The 24,883-nt window shown below is 50.0% G+C and overlaps 2 protein-coding genes across 4 annotated transcripts in view; both read right to left on the bottom strand.

Moving 5' to 3' along the window:
• The window catches only part of PTK7 (protein tyrosine kinase 7 (inactive)), a 61,541-nt gene extending 53,307 nt beyond the window's left edge, over positions 1-8,234 (bottom strand). The window contains exon 1 of the mRNA XM_012773142.2: positions 8,006-8,234. Within this exon, the coding sequence (XP_012628596.2) occupies positions 8,006-8,084 (79 nt within the window). The 5' untranslated portion in view covers positions 8,085-8,234. The remainder of the gene's footprint in view (positions 1-8,005) is intronic.
• Positions 8,235-9,463: 1,229 nt separating this feature from the next.
• KLC4 (kinesin light chain 4) lies at positions 9,464-24,850 on the bottom strand. Of its 3 annotated transcripts, XM_012773151.3 has the most exons (17): positions 24,672-24,850; positions 24,203-24,308; positions 22,498-22,780; positions 20,565-20,795; positions 19,203-19,284; positions 18,368-18,587; positions 17,811-17,898; positions 15,593-15,694; positions 15,178-15,351; positions 14,753-14,852; positions 14,299-14,351; positions 14,017-14,087; positions 13,726-13,834; positions 12,339-12,476; positions 11,944-12,059; positions 11,539-11,602; positions 9,464-9,933 (listed from the first exon to the last, which is right to left on the bottom strand). In XM_012773151.3, the coding sequence occupies exons 1-17, from the start codon at positions 24,727-24,729 to the stop codon at positions 9,883-9,885; spliced, it is 2,046 nt and encodes a 681-aa protein (XP_012628605.1). In that variant the 5' UTR covers positions 24,730-24,850; the 3' UTR covers positions 9,464-9,882. The 3 variants fall into 3 exon arrangements, with proteins under 3 accessions (XP_012628605.1, XP_012628606.1, XP_012628607.1); XM_012773152.3 differs by lacking the exon at positions 24,203-24,308 and having other exon boundaries at positions 24,672-24,726; XM_012773153.3 differs by lacking the exons at positions 24,203-24,308; positions 24,672-24,850 and adding an exon at positions 23,767-23,863.
• Between the last annotated feature and the right edge of the window lie 33 nt (positions 24,851-24,883).

Genomic DNA, 24,883 nt, shown 5'->3' on the forward strand with positions numbered 1-24,883 from the left:
AAAACCCTCTGCTGGGGAGAGGAACCCAGAAACAGGCCCACACCTCAGCAGCCACAGATGCACAATGAGGAGTGGATACAGTCCTGGGGCGTCAGCTTCCCAGGCTTCTCCTACTGTATGTCAGGCAGCAGCGCCCCGCCTCACCACCATGGCAGGCAGAACCGTAGAAAAGAGGGCTGATCACAACACACAACGTTAGAACAGAGGTCACCAAAATCCTCTTGGCCCATCAGCTGAGAAACAAAGAGGCAATTGTTGCAAGGCCCTCATTCCAGTGGGACAGTCACATATACTCTACGGGTTGTGCACTGCTTAAGACGCCTGGCCAAAGTGTCAACACTGAAACACTGCCAGAACTGCACCAGCCAAAGCCTTGAGCCCTGGTGCAGGGTTGCATCCACCTGGGGGAAGGTGGACTTACTTCCAATGTGCAAAAAGGCACTGCATGAGCTAGATGCTGGGACACCTCAGCAGTCCCAAAAGCAGACAAGCATTCTCTTTGTTGCCCCCCGCCCACCCAAGAAGGAGACACAGGCCGGGCGCTGTGGCTCACGCCTGTAATCCTAGCTCTTGGGAGGCCGAGGCGGGCGGATTGCTCAAGGTCAGGAGTTCAAAACCAGCCTGAGCAAGAGCGAGACCCCGTCTCTACTATAAATAGAAAGAAATTAATTGGCCAACTGATATATATATAAAAAATTAGCCGGGCATGGTGGCGCATGCCTGTAGTCCCAGCTACTCGGGAGGCTGAGGCAGAAGGATCACTCAAGCCCAGGAGTTTGAGGTTGCTGTGAGCTAGGCTGACGCCACGGCACTCACTCTAGCCTGGACAACAAAGCGAGACTCTGTCTCAAAAAAAAAAAAAAAGAAGGAGACACAAAAAGAGCCAGTGTGTCTACTGGAGGAGAGGCTGTGCATTCTGGTGCCCACTCTGGCCTCCATAACCACCCCATAGAGCCCTCCACCCTGATCACACAGCACCCTCAGCCTGGACAGAAATTCCCACAAGTTACACAGATTCGCTGACTGTGCAAACCCCCACAGCCACCCAGTGATGACAGAAACCCTTCCTGCAGGTATCATTAAGTCTGCCTAGGCTGCAAGAAGCACAGTTTACTACCCCATTCCCTGGAAGAACCTCAGTGTTGTTGGGGGAAATGGCGGCCCTCAACCAGCACTGACCCCCGCCTTGGAAGGTAAAGGGAGGGAACTTTCCCTCCAGGAAATGCAAAGTGGTTGTGCCCACATTTGCTGTTGGAATACTGAGACCCATTCAGAAAACCTGTGCTTGTGGATGAGGAAACCATTTCTAAGGCTGCCAGTCAAGGGAGACTTTGTTGAGCCCTGCAAACTGCAAACCCATTGCAGAGAGTGGAAAGAAAGGCTAACACTTCAAAGAGAGACAAAGTGCCAGGACAGTCTCCCGGAAGAGGCATCAGGGCTAACCAGCAGGGCAGCTTCCCAGGGGTCAACCATCTCCAGGGCTGAAGAGCATTACATCACAACTTCACAGGGGCGGGGGCAGGGATAGGCATCGCTTGCATTGTGCAGATGAGGAAACTGAGACTCAGAAAAGTTAATAAACCAGCTTAGGGTCATGTGACTAGACCGCAATTGGGCCAGGACCAGAAGACAGAAAAACTGGCGTCACAGATCCATAGATGTCTCTTCTCAATCATGCATGGCTGCAGTGTGACACTAGAAAAGAACCACCCAAGTTGTCCCATCATTCTGAGGCAGTCGCTGCTGCCCACATCTATTTAGAAATGTTGGACTCAGAGAGAGTGAGTGAAAAAAAAAAAAAGAAAAAAGTGAGACAAAAGAAAAAAAAAATAGAAATGTCTGGCCCTCTCTCCTCTCTGAAGCACTCCCACTCCCCATTTGCTTCTGCCTCTCTGATTTAACTGTTGCACATATTCTGGAATGTTCTTCTATCCTACTTAGGACTTTACCAAATGTTGTGCTTAGGAGCTTCACACATAGAAGACACTCAAGCACTTTGACTGGACTCCCTCTGAAGCCCCTAAATAATAATACCACCCTCTTTCTCAATACCACACGCTTGAGACTGATAAATTCTCCTTACAGCTACCCAGTGGTTTTCAAACTTGAGTGTAGGCAGGAATCTCCTAGGAAGCTCTTTATAAATGCAATTTTCTTTTGAAATTTGAACGATGTGACTGGATTGGCTATTCAAAAAAAATAAATATAACAAATAAGAAAATAAAATACTATTTTGTGGCCCCTCCCTCAATGACTCTGATGGGTAGGTCTGCAGTAAGGACCAGGAAACTAAAATTTTAACCAGCACCTCTGGTTATCCGCCCTCCCACTATACTCTCCACTATACATTTTTTTTTTTTTTTTTTTTTTTTTTTTGAGACAGAGTCTCACTTTTGTTGCCCTGGCTAGAGTGAGTGCCGTGGCGTCAGCCTAGCTCACAGCAACCTCAAACTCCTCCTGGGCTCAAGCGATCCTCCTGCCTCAGCCTCCCAAGTAGCTGGGACTACAGGCATGCACCACCATGCCCGGCTAATTTTTTGTGTATATATTTTTAGTTGGTCAATTAATTTCTTTCTATTTTTAGTAGAGACGGGGTCTCGCTCAGGCTGGTTTCGAACTCCCGACCTCGAGCAATCCGCCCGCCTCGACTTCCCAGAGTGCTAGGATTACAGGCGTGAGCCACCGCGCCCGGCCCACTATACATTTTTGAGCAACACATATCTACACCTTCCTAACTAACACATGACACAAAATCCCTACGCTATGTCTTAGGATTTTGTTTTCAGAAGTTACATATATATCCACACCAGCCAGTGCATACCCTATTTATCAAGGCCTAAGCTCCTAACAGGAGGTTGGGATCTGCAGGACACTTGGTTGATGACGTTCCAGTCCCCTGTGCACTCATTCAACATACCTCAGTTAATACACACAGCGAGACAAGAGCCTGGCAATGCAAAACTAAGTAGCATGAGAAAGGCGCCTGCATGTGTCAGCCCTTCAAACCAAGCTTCCTCTCTGCTCCACTGCTGTTTGTGTAATGTTACTGGGAGGAAAATGACCTAAAAGCAGAGAAGAAAAGAGGATGGAAAAAGTGACATACTACAGAGGGCTTCCTCAAACCGCTGATTAGCTGTGGCAGCTCCCGCGCCAGCTCCACCAAAGTGCCAGGGGGCTCGGCGGGGCTGACTGTGCACTCAGCAGTGAACTCAGAGAACCCCAAGATAGGACTGTAACACAGCCACAATGGCAGAACTTCCACACCTCCAAGAAAAAGGACCAGGCGGATGGGGGCCAGAGCAGGAATCGGGGAAGGGGCAGGTGCGATTCCAAGGCAAGGAAGGCTAGGGCCAGTGCCAATAACCATGCCCTGAGCCTATAACCCCATCACGTGGCTCTGGCCAGGGGTAGTGCCCAGGCACCGCTGCACAGAGGCATATTACTGAGGTTAGGGAGAGCAGGGAGAGGTTGAGGGATGCAGGCCAAGGACATCCAACCCTGTTTAACGACCCTTTCTTCCATCAGGAAAACACCAAAGACTAAATCCTTGGCCCCAAACTGCTCTTGGCTCATATATTAGAGTCTGAACCGGCCAACCTCCATCCCAGACGAGTCTCACAGAAGCTGCATTGGCTTAAACACAAACTCACACAAAACCCCTCACTCCAGAATATGAAATGCTCCAAAGACTAACAACACTACAACTGTCAAAGCCTAGCAGAGACATGCCTCCCTTTATGAACCAAATGTATTCCTGAAAAGTCATCGTTGGACCAAATTTCTGCCTAACAAATCCAGTTTCACCACTGGCTTTTGTTATGAAATGAGATGTACGCTCCTCTAGGAAAAGCTGAGGCTCTGAGAGGAACTGTCACATTTAATGTTGCAAACCTTCTAGGGTCATGCATTTAATGGACAAGTTTTGTTGGGTTTTTTTTTTGGCAAAAACTATTTCAAATTAAACCCAAAGTGAGGTGATTTTTAAGTGAACACATCACACCAAAGAGTGTTCACATGAACTAAATTATTTAAAGCAAATCTTCAAATATTGTACAGGATCTTGGGCCCCTAATTGATACTGCTGCATCAAGAAAGCTCTGTACCTTGAGTTTCTGTACAAAGGGGGATGCCTCGACCAAGACTTCTGGAACTGTGGGGTGCAGAGTCACCTGGGGATCTTGTTAAAATGCAGACTGTAATTCTGATTCATGTTCTCAGGGGATGCCGATGCCACTGGCTTTGGGCCTTATTTTGAGTAGCAAAGTAATGGATAATCTAGGCCCTTATGTAGGAGGGGACCTCGGCACCCGTTTTTAAGCTGCAGCCTTTAAAGGCTAAGTCAGCTTCATATGTAGAGGCCACTGCCCATGCACAGAGCTCAGAGAAAGCCAAAAGCCCTGTCACATCCAAACTTGGAAAAGCCACCACCAAAAACAGCCAGCCCAGAAACAGGGAAGGAAGGTCTGATCCCTTGATTCGGTCATGGTAGAGCAGGCACAAGGAGGAACAACAGGCAATCCCAACCCAGAAAAACTGGACAGGGCACAAAAGACTCCAAATGTCTAGGATGCAAAGGGGATGTTTAACTTTGCCCTTAATTACTCTGCCCTACACCCAAAAGGTTCATTTGCTTTTTTAATAAACCTAGGTAAGGACCCATTATAAATAAGGTACTGTCCTACATTCTACAGGGGGAGCCCTTCAGTAAACTAAAACCCAACAGGGGCAAAAATATAGAAGGTGCCCTAAGAATGACAGAGTCCAGGCAGCCACTTTCTGGCAGGAAGGACAAGACAGCTTCACAGAGGAAGTGGTTGTGGCACTGGGCAAAAGGGAGATGGGAAAAGGCAATACACACCAGGACTGGCCCGAGAGAAAAGAAAGGTTCTCTCTGGCCCAAAAGGTCAAAAAGAAACCAGGTAAGCTTTAGGAGACGGCAAATAGGCCAGCTGGACTGGAATGGAGGGTTCCAGGAAGTGGAAAATGTTTGTTGGGAATGATTTTGAAGCCGAAGGTATGTTGGGAGCACACCACAGAAGAGAAAAGACCAAGGAAGAGGCTCTTTAAATACTTCTTTATATTTAATCCTCAGCACAACTCCAGGAAGTAAGCACCTTACAGAGGAGGCAAACTGAGAGATCAAGAAATCTGCCCAGGGCCACAGGGCCCATCAATGAGTTTGAGTTGCTGCTTGGCCAAATACAGTCCGCCCTCCTTAACCCTGGGTTCCAGTCATGGATTCAACCAAGGACCAAAAATATTCAGAAAATAATAATAATAATACAACAATAAAAAATACAGATTTTAAAATACAGTATAACAACTATTTACATAACATTTACATTGTATAAGGTATTATAGGTAATCTAGAGATGATTTAAAATATATGGGAGGATGTGCCTAGGTTATATGCAAATACTACATCAATTTAGATAAGGGACTTAAACTTACTTTGGATTTTGGTATCCTTGAAGCTGTGGACCCAATCCCCCAAGGACACTAAGGAACGACTATATTTCATCTCCATAGTCTGAGCTCCACCCACTACTCAATGGTGCTTTGAACGCCAGGTGTCTGAGTATATCCTTTGGCAAGCGATGTAAAGATGACCCCTCCCGTCTCACCATACTGCCCAACAGCTGAGAAGAGCCATCACTAATAAAAGCAACGCCTAGGCCTGAATTACAGGCTGCAGAGCCTTGAGGAATCTACAAGACATCCTATCCCTATCTCAGGATGTGACGACTCAATTTCCCCAACCAGAGCCCCCAGAGGAAAGAAACCAGGGAGGGGGGATGGGAATGGGGCTGGGTAGTGACCACAACTGACCATTCAAGCGGCTGGGGTCAAGAATCCCAGATTTCAAACTTCAAGCCTTCTCCTCCTCCTCCACCGTATTTATCACAACAGGGATCTCAAAGTTTGGAAAGTAACACAGTCATTTACAGCATAATTACCCAAACTTCAAAATGGTCTAATCCACAACCTAGCCAGCCTTGTCCCTTACTCCAGCCTTATTAATAGTGGGGTCTCACTACAACTCCAGTTAATTACACAGTTAAACAATGAGATGAAAAAATCTACTGTGATCTATTAAAAAGTCATTGCTCCCTTTAGTCACGCATCTGGGGGTAGGTTTGAGTCCCAGGACTTCACTAGAAGACAGCAGGCACCTCAGCCTAGGCTGAAATTGTTTACAGCACATGGACAGGTTCCACACCAAGGCACATTTGGTGGAATTGATTTAAAGCTCTCATTAAAATGTTCCTTTGTTGAGCATAAGACATCCCCTCCAACCCCCAGGGGATTCCAGACCTCCTGTCCCCAGCCCTCAGCCGCCCTGACTTCCCCCCGTAGAACTCCCCCTTCCCTCCGCTAAACACCCTCCATCAGATTAACATCAGACTCATCTTCTCATGGAAGAATTTAGGAATTTAGCATTTGTTGAACAAGAGCCCTGTCTCCACCAGAATCTCCCCTTGACTCCAGAACTCCAAACAGCAGCAGCACAGGCAGCCACATCAGGCAGACCCACACACCAAAACCCAACCAGACGACCCAGGAGGCCCTGAGCTCGGGCAGCTCACCCACATGGCTGGGCCTCCACTCCGGCTGTGCAGAAAAACTTCCATACTTCCTCTGGGAGCAGATGTGGATTCTGCCATGAGCAATAACCACCACACACACAGGAAACACCCCCACCGATTCCCCGGAGCTTGCTCTCTTTCCGGGGCTACATTTACCTCTCTTTGTACAACTGGAGGTTGGGGAGATGTTTGATTCCATCAGTGCCCAAACCCCTCAACAACTGGCAGGCCAGGAAGATGTTAGAAAAGGCAATTCCCGACCCCTACCCTCCCCACTGCCACTCTACAAGGGAGGGGGAAAGCCATAAGCTAGGACAGGTCCCCAGGACAGAGTTCCCCAAGAGAAAGCTGCTTTGAGGATCACCACCAAAGATTTTGTGTTTTGGAAGATGGGAGGCTTTATTTCCAGTCCAGGCTGTTTGGGATGTGAGGGTAGCTGGGTGCTTTCCTGTAAGGCACTTCAACACCTCAGTGGAGACTCCTAGGTGTGATCAAGCCAGGAAATAAAACCTGAGGGTCGAGGGTCTGTCTGCCCTGGAGATGCGGCCACACCCTCATCAAAATGCTGAGGCCCTCCAAGAAAAGCCAGAGTTTGCTCTTTTTGCCCTTCTGCCCTAAGAAAAAGAGACTTCCTTTCCTCTGTTAGGACAGATAGGATGTTAATCCAGGAAGAAGCAGAATTAAACCCCGTCCGCACCTTTGCAGGTCGGCCATGCCCGATTTTGGCAGCGGCCTTCACACATTAGTCACCGCGACAGCCTGGGACCCTCTGCCTCCCAGATTCGCCCCTGGCACGAAGTGGGCTCACGCTCCAGCCCGTGAGCTAGAGAAGAGGCGACCCCTAATTCTTCCCTTCTTCCGCCCTCATTGGCAGGGCCATCTGGGGTCCCAGTTTTGCCCAGGAACTTGGAGGAGGGAAGCCGGGAGCGGAGTGGGTAACAAAGCTCCGCGCTCTGAGCGCTGCAGGTCGGTCGAGCATCGGGCCCCAAGCCGGCCGCCTTCACCTGGACTGAGCTTGCCGGGGTGACTGTCTCTCCCGCCGCACCCCCCACAGAGCGGGTAGTTGTTCCTCCGCGGAAAAGAAAACTCCCCACCTGGTCCCGGGAGCCGGCAACTCCCGGCCGTTCTCGAGCAGACTCTCGGGTCAGACCGGGAAAACTGTAGAGGCTGGAAACGCGTCCCCGCGGCGCCAGTGGGAGAGGGACCCCGGCCGACTTCGCGGGGGCTTCGCCAACCTCCCGGCCCTGAAGCTCCTCGCGCCCTTCCGCCGGGACCTCGTGTGCCCGGCGAGCCTCCCCACGACTCCAGGGTTTCTGCCCCCGCTCCAGCCGCCCAAACCCACCTCCCCGGGTGCCCCCTTGCCCCCGCAGGACTCCTGCGCTTCCCGAGCCCTGCTTCCTCAGCTCGCCAGGACTCACCGCCCAGCAGCGGCAACAGCAGGACGCTAAGCAGAGGCAGCCGGCGGGGGGTGGCCGGGGACCCCCGCGCAGCTCCCATCGTGGCGGCTGGGGAAAAGGAGCTGGAGGGCGCGCGGCTGGCCCAGGAGGCCGAGCGCACAGAGCGCGGGCGCTGCCGCAAAAGCCGGAGCCCGAGCCCGAGCCCGAGGCGTCCAGAGCCGGAGCCGCGCGCTCCCGGTACCTCTGAGTCCTCGCGCGCCGCCGCTGCCGCCAAGCCCCGCCCCCCGACGCCCCCTCCCCGCCGGCCTCCGCGTGGCGCCCCGCCCCTCCGACGCCCCCTCCCCGCCGTCGCGGGAGGAGCTCGCGCTTGGGGGAGGGGTCTGGAGAGGGATGGGGAACGGAGGGAGGAAGGTTCTGAGCAGTGCAGGGCACCTTAGCGAGGTAGTGGAGTATACTCTGTGCCCACCGCCTAATCTACAGGAACCCAGGGAACCAAAGTGACTTTTGTGATTCCGTGGCCCCTAGGGAGTTCTGGGCCTACCTGGAGGCTCCGACCAACAGTTCCCCCAGAATTTTCCAGGTAGGAGGAAGGAAGATGGGCCCTGACCCATTCTTCAGCAACCCAAAATCCTAAGGGAGACCTTGAACAGCAGGATGTCCTTGATGTCCCCAAGCAGGATAACCTGACGATGTTATGTAGCCCCAGGACAGATGTAGCCTAGAGAAGGAGGGGAAGAGTGCATGTCTGAGGTCTGATTTTGCTCGGGACCAATCTGGACCCAAAGGTAGAAACACTGGGCTCTAAAAGCTAGGCTGAAGGCTGTTAAACTGACAAATTCATCCCAAGTCCATCTCCAGGCAGTCTGGGCTATGTCAGGGCATGGCCAACTCCAGCTGTGGGGAGGCCCAGCACAGCTCTTGTTCCAGGCACCCCACCCCCCACCCCTAGCGCCACCACCCCCACATTCTTTCTTTGTTGTGAAAGCAGCAAGGGGTGTAGGAGGCGGTCAGGAGGAGTCAAGCTTCAGAAGATGGGCCCCAGCTGCTGCTCAGGCCTCCAGGATATGCTGAGAGGGGATGGATAATGCCTTGTCTCCCCTCTGGCTCCAAAGGGCCCCCCAGGCCTGCTTAGACTTCCCTTCCCCCAAGCAGCTGGGAGGAGGAGGGGCAGCCACAGAGGGCCTCACAGCCAGGAGAAGTGGCGCCAGGACTCCAGGGTCCTGCCACATGGCCACCACATGTCCCTGACAACCCAGTCCTCAGCACCTTCTCCTTGAGTTGTGGGCCTCCTTCCCCATCCCCCAGATGCCTTGCTACAGGCCCTGCTGGAGAGGATACAAACAAGTGGAGGAAGAGAGGAAAGATCCAAGAATCAACACTCCTCCTGTCGCCCCATCCATCACTGCCCCTTGCCCTCCTGTGAAGGGCCCCAACACAACCCTTGCTTCCTATCCTCTTCAATCCGGACTCAAGCAGCAGAAAGGTTACCTGATTCTTTTATTTAAGAAAAGTGAAATACATGGACCTGAAGTGAGGCAGCAGAGAGGCAGAACAGGAGAGGTCAGACCAAGGCTGCTTGGCTGGCCAACCCCAAACCCTCTGCCAGAAAAGCCAGGAGCAGGCTGCATCTCTGAGGTGTATACCTGCTTCTTACCCACCTTGGGGGCCTCAGAGCTAGCTACTCTAGAAGACCACAGGGTGAGGAGAGGGTATCCTGAGGGCTATTGCCTAAGGGGGATTCCTGAGGAGGGAGCTGAGACCCTAAAGGCAGCAGCAATCTTCTGGTTAAACTGCTCCCCCTTCACTGTCCCACCTTGGGGTGGGTAAGAGCCAGGAGCAATGGGGAATGCTGTGAGGACTGTGGGGGGACCCAGCAGACCTGGGGGTTGGGTTGAATGTCAGCTGCTTGAAGAGAGGTCCGTAGTGCTCGCACTGAGGCCCCGGGAGACCTGAAACAGACACCACCACCCCATTAGCCCAGGGACCTCAACCTCCCAAAGACTGTCCATCCATCCCATGACTATAGTTGATCTCTGGACCTAGGATTGCGCCTATAACCTCAACTCCAAGTTCTGGGGCATTTGGCTTTTGTATAGCCTCTGCTGGCAATTTCCAGAAGGCCACAATCTGGTGGAGAAACTACCTGGAAGAGCCACATAAATACTGGTGTACACTTTGTCTATGTTGACATAAATGGTCATTTGCTATTAGACTATCATGACTGTTCTCTCAAATGGAGATTATTTAGTACTTTTTTCCCCCCTTCTCATCTACCACTAAGCCCCAAGGTAAGGAGTATGGTGACTGCAGGAGGAAAAACAGTTAGTATCCCCAAATCATTCTTTTCTTTTTCTTTTCCAGAAACAGATATCCCTCTGTCGCCCAGGCTGCAGTGCAGTGGTGAGATCATAGCTCACTGTATCCTTGAACTCCTGGGCCCAAGTGATCCTCTTGCCTCAGCCTCCCAAGTAGCTGGGACTTCAGGCATGCACCACCCCACCTGGTTAATTTTTTTCGGTTTTTGTAGAGATGAGGTCTAGCTGTGTTGCCCAGGCTGGTCTTGAACTCCTGGACTCAAGTCATCCTTCCATCTCAGCCTCACAAAGTGTTGGGATTATAGGCGTGAGCCACCATGCCCTACCCCAAATCATTTTTGGATTTTTTTTTTTTTTTTTTTTGAGACAGAGGCTTGCTCTGTTGCCCAGGCTAGAGTGCCATGGCATCAGCCTAGCTCACAGCAACCTTAAACTCCTGGGCTCAAGCAATCCTTCTGCCTCAGCCTCCTGAGTAGCTGGGACTACAGGCATGCACCACCATGCCCAGCTAATTCTTTCCATATATTTTTAGTTGTCCAGTTAATTTCTTTCTATTTTTAGTAGAGACAGGGTCTCGCTCTTGCTCAAGTTGGTCCTGAACTCCTGACCTCGAGTGATCCTCCCACTCCCAGAGTGCTAGGACTATAGGCGTGAGTCACCCCACCTGGCCACCCCCTCCTTTTTTAAGACAGAGTCTTGCTCTGTTGCCCAGGCTATAGTGCCATGCCGTCAGCCTAGCTCACAGCAACCTCAAATTCCCGGGCTCATGCAATCCTCCTATCTCAGCCTCTCAAGTAGCTGAGGCTTACAGGCTTGCGCCACCACGCCTGGCTAATTTTTTCTATTTTTGGTAGAGACAAGGTCTCACTCTTGCTGAGGCTGGTCTCCAACTCCTGAGGTCAAGAGATCCTCTTGCCTTAGCCTTATGGAGTGCTAGGATTACAGGCATGAGCCATGGTGCCTGGCCTCATTCTTGAATTATTCATAATTTCAAAGTAACAGTTTAAAGAATATCGATTACTATTTCCCTCCTGATTAACTTATTCGCTACTAACATCTGGCCTGAAACTATCCCTTGGTGGTCACTGCACCCAACAAGCACTGGGGACCTGATTCCTTAATGACTCTAATCCCCTTTTATGCCAGATGACTTTCCCTGCTTCCCTAATCCCACTGGGTGATCTTGCTAGCCGTCCTTTCTCTCTCGCCCACCAACATGCTCACAAGTACTGCTCTCACCTGGAGGGGTGCAACACTGGGTTGGTTCAGATAGTTCAAGGAGGCCGCTCGCTTCATGTTGCTGCTACAATGGAAAAATAAAGAATTGAGGCCTCCTCTTTTCCTCTTGAATGTCCCTAAAGCTGTGGGCCTCTTGGGCACTGCCACACAGTATCCAATCATTGTCTACCCTCTGTCCCCTCCTATCCCACTCTTATCTGTATTAAGAACCAGCATCTCCTCAGGTACCTTCATCTCCCACCCCACTGGGGCACCCATACTGCCGAACTCTCTCTCCATGGCCATCCTGTTGACCTCCTCCATGTTTCTCTCCAAGATACTTCTCCTCCAGAGATCAGAGGCCAAGAAGAGTTGAAGGTAAGAGCTTACTTGCCTGCTTTGCCATATCTCAACTTCATTGTGTACCTGGAGGACCGAGGCTCTGTCCCCTGGAGTTTCCTCACCAGGAGTTCGCTGCTTCTACGAAGCACATCCCGGATCTTGCCAAGAGAGCCACTCCTCTGCAGGGTCCCACTGCCATCCTGGCAGAGAGGAATGAGCAATGGAAGCTAAGAGGATCCCACAAAGACTGGTTTCTGGGTCTATTCCTGCTATTTATTCTGCACACATCCCCCAACCCCAAAACCCAGTGATTAAAAACAAGAGCCCTGTCAAAACTGGCTCCCAGAAATACCCCTGAAGGAATGTACTAATAGAATAGGGACAATATGCCCCCATATTCCACAAGAGCCCAGAGAAAGGCAGGCTCAGAGCCTCTTACCACCACCAGCAGGAAATCAAGAGGCAACGGTTAGACTTACCCCTGACCACTCGACAGCCACAGAAGCATCTTCACCTCCCTCAAACCTCACACTGTCCCCAGGGCCTTCCTGGGAGGTCCTTCTGTCACCATCCCCAAGTAGCTCTGCCACCTTGGTCTGGCTGATAGGGTCAGTGCCCTGAAAGGAAAAGGAAGTACCTAGAACTTCCTACTGCTTAACTCCTCTGGATGGGGCTTTTAAACTTTTTTTCACCATCAGCTACTGCAAGGGAAACATTTTTTCCTTGTGATGTCCCAGTATACACCTACAGGAGTAATACCTTTCCTATTTACAGTGCATTCCTGTATAGAGATCCATGTATGTTTTTAGCCATAGCTCACAATGAATTGATTTCACAACCTACTAATGAGACACACAATTTGAGAAACTTTGACTCAAGACTGTCCTCAACCTCACTCCCATCACCCTATACCACCCATATCCCTTCTTATGAAAGGGGAAGATTTCCCCTTTATAACCCCATTTAGTGAAGGGAATCTTGAACTTAGAGTCCAAACTACAAAGGGCAGGTGGGAGATAAGAACATACTTACTTAAACAACCACATCCGCCTACAAGACTGCCTCATTCTCTTCTCCTCCTTTTGCCTTCTTCTTCAGCTTCTCTTTCTTTCTTTCTTTCTTTCTCTCTCTCTCTCTCTCTCTCTCTCTCTCTCTCTCTCTCTCTCTCTCTCTCTCTCTCTCTCTCTCTCTCTCTCTCTCTCTCTCTCTCTCTCTCTCTCTCTCTCTCTCTCTCTCTCTCTCTCTCTCTCTCTCTCTCTCTCTCTCTCTCTCTCTCTCTCTCTCTCTCTCTCTCTCTCTCTCTCTCTCTCTCTCTCTCTCTCTCTCTCTCTCTCTCTCTCTCTCTCTCTCTCTCTCTCTCTCTCTCTCTCTCTCTCTCTCTCTCTCTCTCTCTCTCTCTCTCTCTCTCTCTCTCTCTCTCTCTCTCTCTCTCTCTCTCTCTCTCTCTCTCTCTCTCTCTCTCTCTCTCTCTCTCTCTCTCTCTTTCTTTCTTTCTTTCTTTTGAGACAGGGTCTCATTCTGTCACCCAGGCTAGAGTGGCTATGGCTTAGTGTCTGCAACCTCAAACTCCCAGGTTCAAGCGATCCTCCTGTCTCAGCCTTCCGAGTAGCTGGGACTACAGGCGCACACCACCATGTCTGGCTCATTTTTTTTTTCTGTTTTTACAGACAGGGTCTTACTATGTTGCCCTTGAACTTTTGGGCTCAAGCAATCCTCCTGCCTTGTCCTCCCAAAGTGGTGGGATTATGGGCATGGGACACCACACCCAGCTTCCTCTTATTTTTAGGAGACTTACAAGAAGCCTCAGTGGTCCCTTGTCCCCAGGACCCCTCCTCCTTAGACCTCCTTCCCATGCAGGTTTCTGACCTGTTTCCAGGAACGCAGGGCACATTCTTCCAGAGTCTCAGCTGCCTCCAGCTTTCCCTGGCGCCTGTAGAGAGCTCCTAGGTTTCTCAGCGTAGTGTTCACTGTGGGACTGTGGGGAATGAGACCAAGGAAGGAAGAGAACATGGGATAACAGAAGAAACCAGGAAAGAGAAGGAGCATAGCTAAGGTCGAGAGAAGATCAAGGAAAGAAGGAAAAAGGTCTAAGAGGCTGGGATCAGGGCTTGGATGGAGGGCATTGGAGGCCAAGCCAGCTTTTCACTGGCAGCTCACCTGCTCACTTTGCAGGCCTTGTACCAACCTCCATACTCAGCATAGGGTGTGCTGCCCTCACGGTGCCGGCTCTGTAGGATGGGGTCAAGGGGAGGAGAGGGAGTCAGAGATGAAAAGAAAGAGATGCTGGGTATAAGCTGGCATGGGGCTAATGTACAGGCTGGGTTGGGAAAGGCACTACACATCTGGGGCTGGTGCTAGGTGGGAAGCAGCTGGGCTAATGCACAGAGTAAGACAGAGACCCCAATAGTGTCAGGCTTCCCAGGCTGCCACCCAACTCACTTTGCTCATTTCCTCTCGCTCCTCTGCATGCATCCAGATGGGCTTGTGGTCGCCTAGAGGTAATATATGGGGTTGGATAGGGAGGTTAGAGATGGAGCTGGGCAGTACAGGGGGAACCAGGATCCAGTGGCTGACAAGGCTGGATGAAAGGGGTCTAGCTCCCCCTGAGAACCACTGTGGCCTAACCCCTCACCTTTAGTCTGCATTTCTTTTTTTTGAGATAGAGTCTCACCATGTTGCCTGGGCTAGAGTGCCGTGGTGTCAGCCTAGCTCACAGCAACCTCAAACTCCTGGGCTCAAGCAATCCTCCTGACTCAGCCTCCCGAGTAGCTGGGACTACAGGCACACACCACCATGCCCAGCTAATTTTTTTCTATTTTTAGTTGTGTGGCTAATTTGTAGTCTGCATTTCTTTACCTCCCTGCAGCCCTCTCCCCAGGCCCTCACCACTCACCATCCACAGACCCAAACTCCTGCAAGTGAGCACGGGTCAGGATCTCTTTGTATAGTGTCTCAGCCTCAGCATATTTACCCTGTTTCAGGTAACAGGAAGCCTGGGAGGCACAAAGGCAAAAATACAGAAGGAAGAAAGGTCTTAGCTAAGTTCAGGGAGTTCCATTTCTTGGTGTCTCTGTAACTCTCCCCAGAGATCCTCCTCACACCTTCTTTCCTATCTACAGCATCAAGGGTATTTTCATCCCACTCTCAAGGGAACTTCTGCCACTGAAATGAAGCAGACCCCTCATCCCAAAGGTAGCCCCAGAGATGGGTACAAAGTTGACAAGAATAGTGCTCCAGATTATCCTGCTTCCCAATTCCAGGAGCCAGGTGGCCTTTCCCTTTTCCTCCTTCCACCCACTTTGTCCTTCCCTTCCTTACCAGGTTGTTCTTGGTCCGAGCTACATTAGGGTTGTCCAGCCCCAGCTGCCCCTCATAGATGGCCAGTGCCCGCTGGTAGTAGCGTTCCACAGCCTCATACTTGCCCTGGTTCTGGCACAACAGAGCCAGGTTGTTCAGCTGCTTTGCCACATCTGGGTGGTCAGTGCCCAGGACCTGAAAGGGAGCAAAGGAGTAATAAATGGCTATGATTACGTGTGTGCACATGTACACATGTGTGTGTTTGTACACATGCATGCACAAGTGGACAGCAGAGGGAAGGGAATGATGGAAGAACAAATGAGGCAGAGATAGGCAGATGAGAAAAAAAGAAGTGAGGGAGAAGGGTCAGACCAGATGAGAGATGTGGAGAAGGGATTACAGCAGCAAGGGAAGAATGGAGAGAGGGCATGGGTACCTTTTCTCGAATCTCCAGTGCCCTCTGGCATAATGGCTCTGCCTCCTTGTATTTGCCTCTTTTGCCGTAGAGCACAGCCAGATTGTTGAGTGTGGCAGCCACCTATGAAGAGAGACCTGTCCCCATCAGACACTGATGCTGCAAAGGACCTATGGGAATCTGAGTGTTCCCCTATTTGTACAGCAGGACCCCACATTGCACAACCGCAAGAGACAGAGGCTGAGGGGAGGGGAAACTGCTGAATAGGATGGCTCTGAGGCTTTATGGAGTGGTATCGCCCTCTAGGGGGATTTTTAGAAATTTCTCAAGATTTTTTTGGGGAGGTTGCCATGAAGATTGGGAGCACTATTTATTACCTTTGGATAGGCAAAGAAAGACACTGCCAGACATTCAAACACTGAATGTAAACTTTGACATTTGGTGGGATATCAAGATAGGAGTTATGTTTTGTGAGATAGATCATCCCTACCCATCATATCACATCATAGGGGATTACTTTCATATGGCTCATTTTTAAAAGTATCTTATTTTTCATTTTCTCTACTTTGAAAATCTATCATTTGCCCTGGTATGCTATGCTGACTTAAGGCTAACTCTCTCTTTCTCTTATCTTATACAACTTAAGGCTACCTGTCTTTCTCTCATTATATACAAATAAATCTGGTCTGTGATAGCTTACTATAACACTGCATTTTTTTTCTTTTTTTTTGTTTTTTATTTTCTAACTTTTCTTTTTTTAACTTTTTTCTTTTTTTTCCCCTAGAATAGTTCACCATGTAAACACTGCATTTTATTTTATTTTATTTTATTTTTTTTTTTTTTTAGTAGGCAGATGTTGGAAGAACACTGCATTTTAATTGAGCCTCTACCCATACTTCTGGTCTTTCATTTTTCTAGTACTTTAAAAAATTTTTTTTAGAGACAGGGTCTTGCTATGCTGATCAGGCTGGTCTTGAACTTCTGGGCTCAAGCGATCCTCTCACCTCAGCCTCCCAAGTATCTGCGACAATGGGTGCAAGCCACTGCGCCCAACTCTAGTATTAATACTTCTTATATGGAATGGCTTACTGGTCTTCTTTTAAATCCAAAGTTATTCATTATTTATCAGACTCTTTGTTATTTCTTCTAGCAGGGTTGTATTTAATACAGCTATTATTGTATTATATTTTATCTTATATTGTATATGTTGTGTTATTATAAGTTACTTTCCTTGTTTCTCTTTTAGATTAATTAGGGTATCATTAACATTTTTGGAAATCATATGTGGAGGTAGGATATATCATTTATGAATTAAAATTCAGGAAAATATTCACTATAAAAAGGAGTCATTGGGCCGGGCGCGGTGGCTCACGCCTGTAATCCTAGCACTCTGGGAGGCTGAGGTGGGCGGATTGCTCGAGGTCAGGAGTTCGAAACCAGCCTGAGCTAGAGCGAGACCCCATCTCTACTATAAATAGAAAGAAATTAATTGGCCAACTAATATATATAGAAAAAAAAAATTAGCCAGGCATGGTAGTGCATGCCTGTAGTCCCAGCTACTGGGGAGGCTGAGGCAGCAGGATTACTTGAGCCCAGGAGTTTGAGGTTGCTGTGAGCTAGGCTAATGCCATGGCTCACTCTAGTCTGGGCAACAAAGTGAGACTCTGTCTCAAAAAAAATAAATAAATAAATAAATAAATAAAAAGGAGTCATTGGCCAGGCGGGGTAGCTCACGCCTGTAAATCCTAGCACTCTGGGAGGCCGACGCAGGTGGATCCCTCAAGATCAGGAGTTCGAAACCAGCCTCAGCAAGAGTGAGACCCCGTTTCTACTAAAAATAGAGAGAAATTAATTGGCCAACTACAAATACATAGAAAAAATTAGCTGGGCATGGTGGCACATGCCTGTAATCCCAGCTACTCGGGAGGCTGAGGCAGGAGGATCACCTAAGCCCAGAAGTTTGAGGTTGCTGTGAGCTAGGCTGACACCACGGCCCTCTAGCCAGGGCAACAGAGTGAGACTCTGCCTCAAAATAAATAAATAAATAAATAAATAATAAAAAGGAGTCATTAAGTCTCAGAGAATTGAGAACCACTAGGATCGCTGGACAGTGCCTTGGAGGACTAAGTTCTCATGCCTCCTTTCTAAGCACCCCTACTAAGTTGCCTGAGGGCAACAGATTGACAAGCTAAGAGAGATCAAAAGAGCAATGAGGGAGATGCAGGCAAGGAATACTGACAGCAGGGTGGTCCCGGCCCAGGGTACTCTCCCGGATACTGAGGGCATCATTCAGCAGGTGGGCAGCTTCCTTATACTTATTCTGGTCCCTGGAAGAGGACAAAAGTGACAAGGGTTACCCTGAACTCTGCCTCCAAGACATCTATCTCCTCCCCTCCATCCTTTGGCATTAGGGACTTCCATGGGGAGATAGGATGCCTGGTGCAGGCAGTGAGAGGGCTTCACTGACACACTCATACCACAGTGCAGAGCACTGCCATCCCAAGAGGAGGCCACAAGTCATAGGAAGCAGGAGATAGAAACAGAGAAAGAGACGTTGCCCAAAAGAGAAACTGGAGGAGCAAAGAGCCTGAAAGATGACTATTTTCTAGGTCAAGGGCTAGGGTATAGAAGAAGTGAGTGTTCTGGTACATAAGGAAGCACCCTAGTTGGGTATAGCTAGGAGGCCCAGCAGAGAGGAGAGGTAACCTACCTGTGGAAAGGTAGAATGGGAGCCAAAGGAGGACCAAGGTGGAAATGCAGAGAAGATTCTGGCTGATGGAGGAGGGCAGTACTCACCGATACACCAAAGCGAGGATGTTGAGCATGGTAGCAACATCAGGGTGGCCACGGCCAGATGTGCGCTCCAGGTCCTCCAGTGCCTGCTTACAGAGTGGCACGGCAACCTCATAGCGACCCTGGGCAGCATACTGGATCACCAGGTTGTGTAATGTACGCAACCTTGCTGGAATCTCATATCCACCCTGCTGGGCTGCTGCAGAGCCCTGGCCACGAGACACTAAAACATCCCAGAAAACGAACAAGAGACTTCCTCAGAAGAGTCTTCCTCTCTCTTTTGCTGTCTGCACTCCCCACTTCCTTCTCCATGTCTTGTTCCATACCTGTGCCCACCCCGCAGTGAGCTCTCAATCAAGACCTGCCTCAACTTTTATTCTTTTATCCATTCCTTTGTACCTGTGCCTATCACAATCCCATTTGTAACCCAGTAATTCATTCATTCAGCAAACATTTATTCAATAAGCATGAACCAGGGGCTGTCCCAGGTATACGAAGATGAGACAGACCTGATTCTTTCCCTTGAGGAGCTCATGCTTTCCCATCTCAGGGTCATTTTCCCACTAGACTGTGAACTCCTTACTGGCAAGACCTGTCATTTTCATCTCGGTATACCTCCTACCTAGCACAGTGCCTGCCACATATTAAGTGTTTAATAAATGTTGATGAATAAGGGGGACACTGAGGAAATCAAAGTACTAGCCCAGCCTGTGCCCCACCTCCAAAGGAAGTAGAGACCTATTTCTGAATGGTGAGCATCTTGTGTACACGATGGGCCACAGCTGGAACCATCCTCCTGCTGCCCCTCTTCATCCTCCATCTCCAGAGACAGACTCACAGCCATTGCTAGGGTCCTCTTCCTCCTCATTGGGGAAGAGGTCATCCAGGGAATCCTTGGAGGCATCGCCTTCCTTCTCCTCCTAGAAGGGAAGAAGCAGCATGTAAGGGCCAAGATATCCCCAGTGGCCTCTTCAGGGGCCTCTCTAAGCCATGAAATCACTGACAGATGGGACGTAGGAAAAGAGCCTTGTTCCTGACTCTGTCGCTGGGAAAGCCAGCATCTGGCCTAGCAAAGCTCAGGCCTCTCTTGTTTGTAACAGCCAGAGCAGCTCTGGACAAAATAGCATGACCTTTCCTTCTTTTACATCTAGAAGGTTTCCTTCCTAACTACCCTCAGTCTCCCCCTCAACTCTTATAATTACAGCCCTGTGCTGATTCCTGTGTGTTTACATTGATTATATGTCTGTCCTGTCTCTCCTGAGGGAGGGAGTGTGTCTGATCTTATTGACACGTACACAAAGTGTCTAGTTCAGCCTTGTGCCCATCATCTACCACTGCTCATTCTAGACTTAGTGCCCAGCCCTCACTGCTTCCACACTGGGAAAATATCTTTTCCCTATTAGGAACTGCAGCCTTATAAAAATACCTCCAACCCTCCTACCCAGCGCCACCAATGTGTCCTATGCAAAACATCTCTTCACTTTCCCTGGGACAAACTTTCCAGCCCCTGAGCCTTATCTATAACACCTCCACCTCCAGTCTAGAAAGCTCTTCCCTCTTCCTATAATCCTTCAAAGTCCATCCCATTCCTAACCAACTCCTAATCCATTTGAATGAGAAATCCAACCTAAATCCTACACATCCTTGTACCCTACCCCCTCTGTGAATCCTTCTCAGACCATTCCAGCCCTCAGGGACCTATCTCCTTGGAATTCCTCCCACATTGACTGCACCACTCCATCACTGAGCACTTGCTGCTTTGTGTTGTCTCAGACATATTCTCATGTGTAAGCCTCGTTCCCTACAGGTACATTATAAACTCAAGAACACAAGAACTCTCCTTTATAGTTCTTTATCCTTTCCTACACACATCTTCTTCTGCTGCATAGAGTCATTGCTCAACTGGGCTATGCTTTCCCTAGTGGTAGCACTGAGGATTCTGGATTGGAATTTTCCAGATGCATATCTGTCTCCCCTCACAAACCTATAATTATGAGAGCAAGAACTCTGCCCCATTCCCCAGTGGAGTGCACAGTGCTTGGCACACAGTTGGTATTTAATTAAATGTTGATTGAATGAGTGAATATTGTTTCCCCATTGGGCAGAGCTGCTGGCCCGAGGATGACGAGGCCATTGCCCCCACGTTTGCAGTAACTCCCAGCTGCCTGTCCTCCAGACAGCTTTGCCTGCGCATGCTTACCGCAGTGTGTCCATCCTCGTCATACTGCCGCAGCTGCCCCAGGAACTCCAGGTGCTTCTTTTCCTCCTCCAGCTGAGCCACAGCCTGTTCACTGCGCTGTAGCCGCTGCTGGGTGCCCGCCAGCTCGTCCCGGAGCCACTGGTTCTCCTGGCACAGCCGTCGCACCTGAGCCCGAAGCTTCTGTTTCTCTGACTCCACTGTGCTCAGGTGGCTGGCTAGAGCCAGCATTACCTAGGTGGGCACATCCCATGAACTCCAGACTCTGGATGGGAGTGTTCAAGGATAGGAAGGAAGGGAGCCTGCTAGGAGGTGGCAAGACTAATAGGGGCAGAGAGGAGCCAGGAGGTGGGGGTAGTAGCAATGGCTCTACCTTCAAAAATATATCCTGAATCCACTCGCTCACCACCTCCATCGCCATCACCCAAAACCAAGCCACTATCGATACCCAACTGGATTACTACCATAGCCTCCTCACTGGCCTCCCTGTTTCTGCTCCTGTTCCCCTAGAGTCTATTCTCAACCCAGCAGCCAGATGACGTCAAGTCAGACCATATCACTCATCTTCTCAAAACATTCCAATAATTTCCAACTCACTAAAAGTAAAACCAAAGTCCTCATGATAGCCTACAAGTTTCACATGATCTGTCTCCCTCTCCGCCTTTGCTTCCCCTCATTCACTCTCTGCAGCCTGACTGGCCTCTCGCTGTTCATTGAACTCACCAGGCAGGCCCCAATTCAGGGCCTTTACACTTACTGTTCTCTCCGCTTAAGACACTCTGCCCCTTTTTACTGCATTCCCTCATCTTCAAATGTTTGCCCAAATGTCACCTCTCTCCATACTCCCTAGTCTCCTTCTCTGCTTTTTTTTTGTTTTTTCTCTTTTCTTTTTGGTAGAGATTGGGTCTCACCCTTGCTCAGGCTGGTATTGAATTCCTGAGCTCAAGCAATCCTCTTGTCTCGGCCTCCCATGCCTGGCTTCCTTCTCTGCTTGCTTTCTTTTTCTATTTCTTTCTTTCTTTTTTTTTTTTTTTTTTGAGACAGAGTCTCACTTTGTTGCCCAGGCTAGAGTGAGTGCCGTGGCATCAGCCTAGCTCACAGCAACCTCAAACTCCTGGGCTTAAGCAATCCTCCTGCCTCAGCCTCCCGAGTAGCTGGGACTACAGGCATGTGCCACTATGCCCAGCTAATTTTCTCCATATATATTAGTTGGCCAATTAATTTCTTTCTATTTATAGTAGAGACGGGGTCTCGCTCTTGCTCAGGGTGGTTTCAAAACCCCTGACCTTGAGCAATCCGCCTACCTTGGCCTCCCAGAGTGCTAGGATTTTTCTCTTTCTTTATTTTTGAGACAAGGTCTCATTCTGTCACCCAGGCTGCTGGTGTGCAGTGGTGCCATAATAGCTCACAGCAATCTCAAACTCCCAGGCTCAAGCGATCCTCCTGCCTCAGCCTTTTGAGTAGCTGAGACTATAGGTGTGCACCATCACGCCCGGCTAATTTTTATTTTTTTTAGGAACAAGGTCTCACTATGCTGCCCAGTCTGGTCTCAAACTCCTGGCCTCAAGCAATCTTCCTGCCTGGACCTCCCAAAGTGTTAAAATAACAAGCGTGAGCCACCACACCTGCCCTATTTTTATGGCTTTATCCTTAGCAATTAGCACTCTGGCATAGTGAATCTTTTACTTATTTACTTGTGTATCATCTGTCTCCCCCAGCTAGAAAGCAAGCTCCAAGATGCAAAGATTTTTACTGCTGTGTTCAGTGATGTGTTTCCAGTGCCCCAAAGAGTTCCTGGCACAGAGTAGTAAATACATATTTACTGAAAGAATGCAAGCGTCCAGGACAAGGTGATCCCAAGTGACTCCAAACATCCAATCAGACAACTGCTCCTCCATCCACCCCAGACCACTTGGCACCACCTCCGCCCTCTCACCTGGGCCTCACTTAGCCCGAGCTCGATGTTTTCCATAGAACGGCGCAGTTGCCGGGCCTTCTCATGTACCAGCCCTTCCTCGTGGCCTCCCTGCTGCAGACACTCAATGGTTTGGGACAGACTTTGCAGCACAGCTTGGTGTTCACTGTGTAGGGCCTCCAGCCCTTGGCTCACGAGCCGAGTGCTCCCCAGGATCTCTTCTTGGCTGAGCCGGTGCCCTGCAGGTTCATCACGCTGCCCCAACACCAGGCCTGACATCCTGGCCAGGGAGAAGTCACCCAGTCTAGGGAGAAATAACAGAGTTCAGCTAGGGTAAAGATGAGACACAGAGGCTGAGCAACTTGATTAGAGGGTGGTATGGATACAAATGAAGGGACAAAAGTATGGGTGACCCTGTGACTTAGCTGGAGAGAGAGAAAGTGATCAGCAGGGAGGGAGCCTACATCACTAAACACAAAGCTAAGATTGTGGGCAAAAAGAGAGGAATATGAATTGACTTAAATAAAGACTATAGAAAGAACAAAGTTGCTTAGAACTAGCAGAGGGATTCAGGACTTAGAAAAGGAGTTGGAGAGAGAGCTTGGGTTAGAAAAGGAATCAAGGGATCATGGAGTGTGGATGGGAGAGCTGCAAAGGGAATAGGGTTAAGTAGACAGGAGATACGCAGAAAATGGTGCAGGGGGTTAGAAAAAAGGGAAGAGACCAGATGCAGTGGCTCATACAATCTAGCACTCTGGGAGGCTGAGGCAGGAGGATCTCTTGAGCTCAGGAGTTTGAGACCAGCCTGAGCAAGAGCGAGACCTATCTCTACTAAAAATAGAAAAATTAGCTGGGTGCAGTAGCGTGAGCCTGTAGTCCCGGCTACTTGGGAGGCTGAGGCAGCAGGATTGCTTTAGCCCAGCAGTTTGAGGTTTCAGGGAGCTGTGTGATGCCACTGCACTCTAGCCTGGGTGACAGAGCAAGACAAAAAAAGAAGAGAGAGAGAGAGAGAGAGAAAGAAAGATAGATAGATGTTTCAAAACTAAATCAGAGAAGAAAGGGAAAAGAAAACAGGAGCCTTCGTTTGAGGTATCCAGATGAGAGGGCCTCAGAAGGCACAAGGTCTTCAGGCTGTGTCACCCATGGAACTAAGCCCAGCATCTCCAAACCTGGTTAGCCCTGCCTCTTTTGCTACTAGCCTTCAACCCATACTTTCCAGCCCCCCCAGGATTCAGACTGTCTTCCTATTTCCTCAAAAGGGCCTGTTTCTCATTTTTGAAGTCCTCTTACCTGTGAGCAGAGCCCTTGGCTGAGGCACTCAGGCCGCAGTCCGGAAGAAACTCTGCTCAGCAGCCAGCGACTCAGAAGGCTCTGCCCTGCCCAAAGTCCAGAAGTCCAGCATTCCCACCCCCTCTCTCACCACTTCACAGCCACCCAGAGGACCTGGCACAGAGCCCTACCCAGGACAAACATACTCCCTCACTCCCTCTGCCTACATGTCTTCAAAGACGCCAATGTCCCTTCTCCTTCCCCAAGCCAGCCTCCCACTCCAGGGCTGGGCAGTTTCTTTCTCCCTGTAAGGGAGCAAGAGATTTAATCAGACACCTGCGGCAAGGGGCGTGTCTGGGAATGGGTGAAGAGGAAGACCTGGTCATTCCCAGCCAGTCACTTCCATGGGCTTTGTCTCTGTCACGATCACCTACTAACAGCTTCTGAGAGGAATCACCTTAGGGTGCCTCCCAAATGCCTGATGATGCAGGGAAGAACAGGAGGTCTGCTGAGTGGCTGCGGGGTCACAGGGAAACGTGGCGCCGGGAGCTGGTCTCCTGGACCTGGAAATGCGGTTGAGGAGTGTCTCAGGCTGTCGACCTGCCCTGGGGCCCAGGGTGGGGATAGAGTGAGATGGGTGGGGGGAGGTGCTGTTGGACGACTGAGGTCCGCGTCACGGGGGAGGACCCGGCGGCCAGACAATCCCCAGGTCACCTAGCCAGTCCGGTGCACAGGGGGCGGGGCAGGCCGTCTGTCTGTCTGTCTGGACGCCGAGGGGCGGGGAAGAATCGCGGGGGGGCGGAGTTTTGCAGTCCGGAATTTCGTGAGGTTGGTTGGAGAGAGTTTGTTCATCTGTCTGGGAGTGCAGGAATAAGAGGTGACGGGGACCTCAATCCTCAGCCCCAGAGGTACCCTCAAAGACTCACCTGCAATCTGTCGGTCTGGCTGCCGATCTTGCCAGTACTGCCCCTTTAAATTCATCATGGCTGCCGCTTGAGGCAATTGTTTTGACGGCTCAGAGGGGCGGAGCCTGTCCCTTAGTCACGCGACCTTAGAGCTGCCCGAGGATTGGCTCTGACCTGGTTTGGGGAGGGAAGGAGGAGGCATCCAGCTTGGTCTCCAGTTCTCTGCCGGCCTC

This window comes from Microcebus murinus, chromosome 5 (assembly GCF_040939455.1).
Source record: "Microcebus murinus isolate Inina chromosome 5, M.murinus_Inina_mat1.0, whole genome shotgun sequence".
In the NCBI taxonomy this organism is placed as follows: domain Eukaryota; kingdom Metazoa; phylum Chordata; class Mammalia; order Primates; family Cheirogaleidae; genus Microcebus; species Microcebus murinus.

What these genes read in the sequence shown, in the direction of transcription:
- KLC4 (XM_012773151.3), bottom strand. Translation starts at nt 24,729, where the DNA reads ATGATGAATTTAAAGGGGCAGTACTGGCAAGATCGGCAGCCAGACCGA. An exon ending in AAGGCCTGCAAAGTGAGCAG is followed by an intron (nt 13,835 to 14,016) that starts GTGAGCTGCCAG and finishes CATTCCCCACAG; the next exon opens with TCCCACAGTGAACACTACGC. An exon ending in ACAGAGCCTCGGTCCTCCAG is followed by an intron (nt 11,603 to 11,943) that starts GTACACAATGAA and finishes TTTCCATTGTAG; the next exon opens with CAGCAACATGAAGCGAGCGG.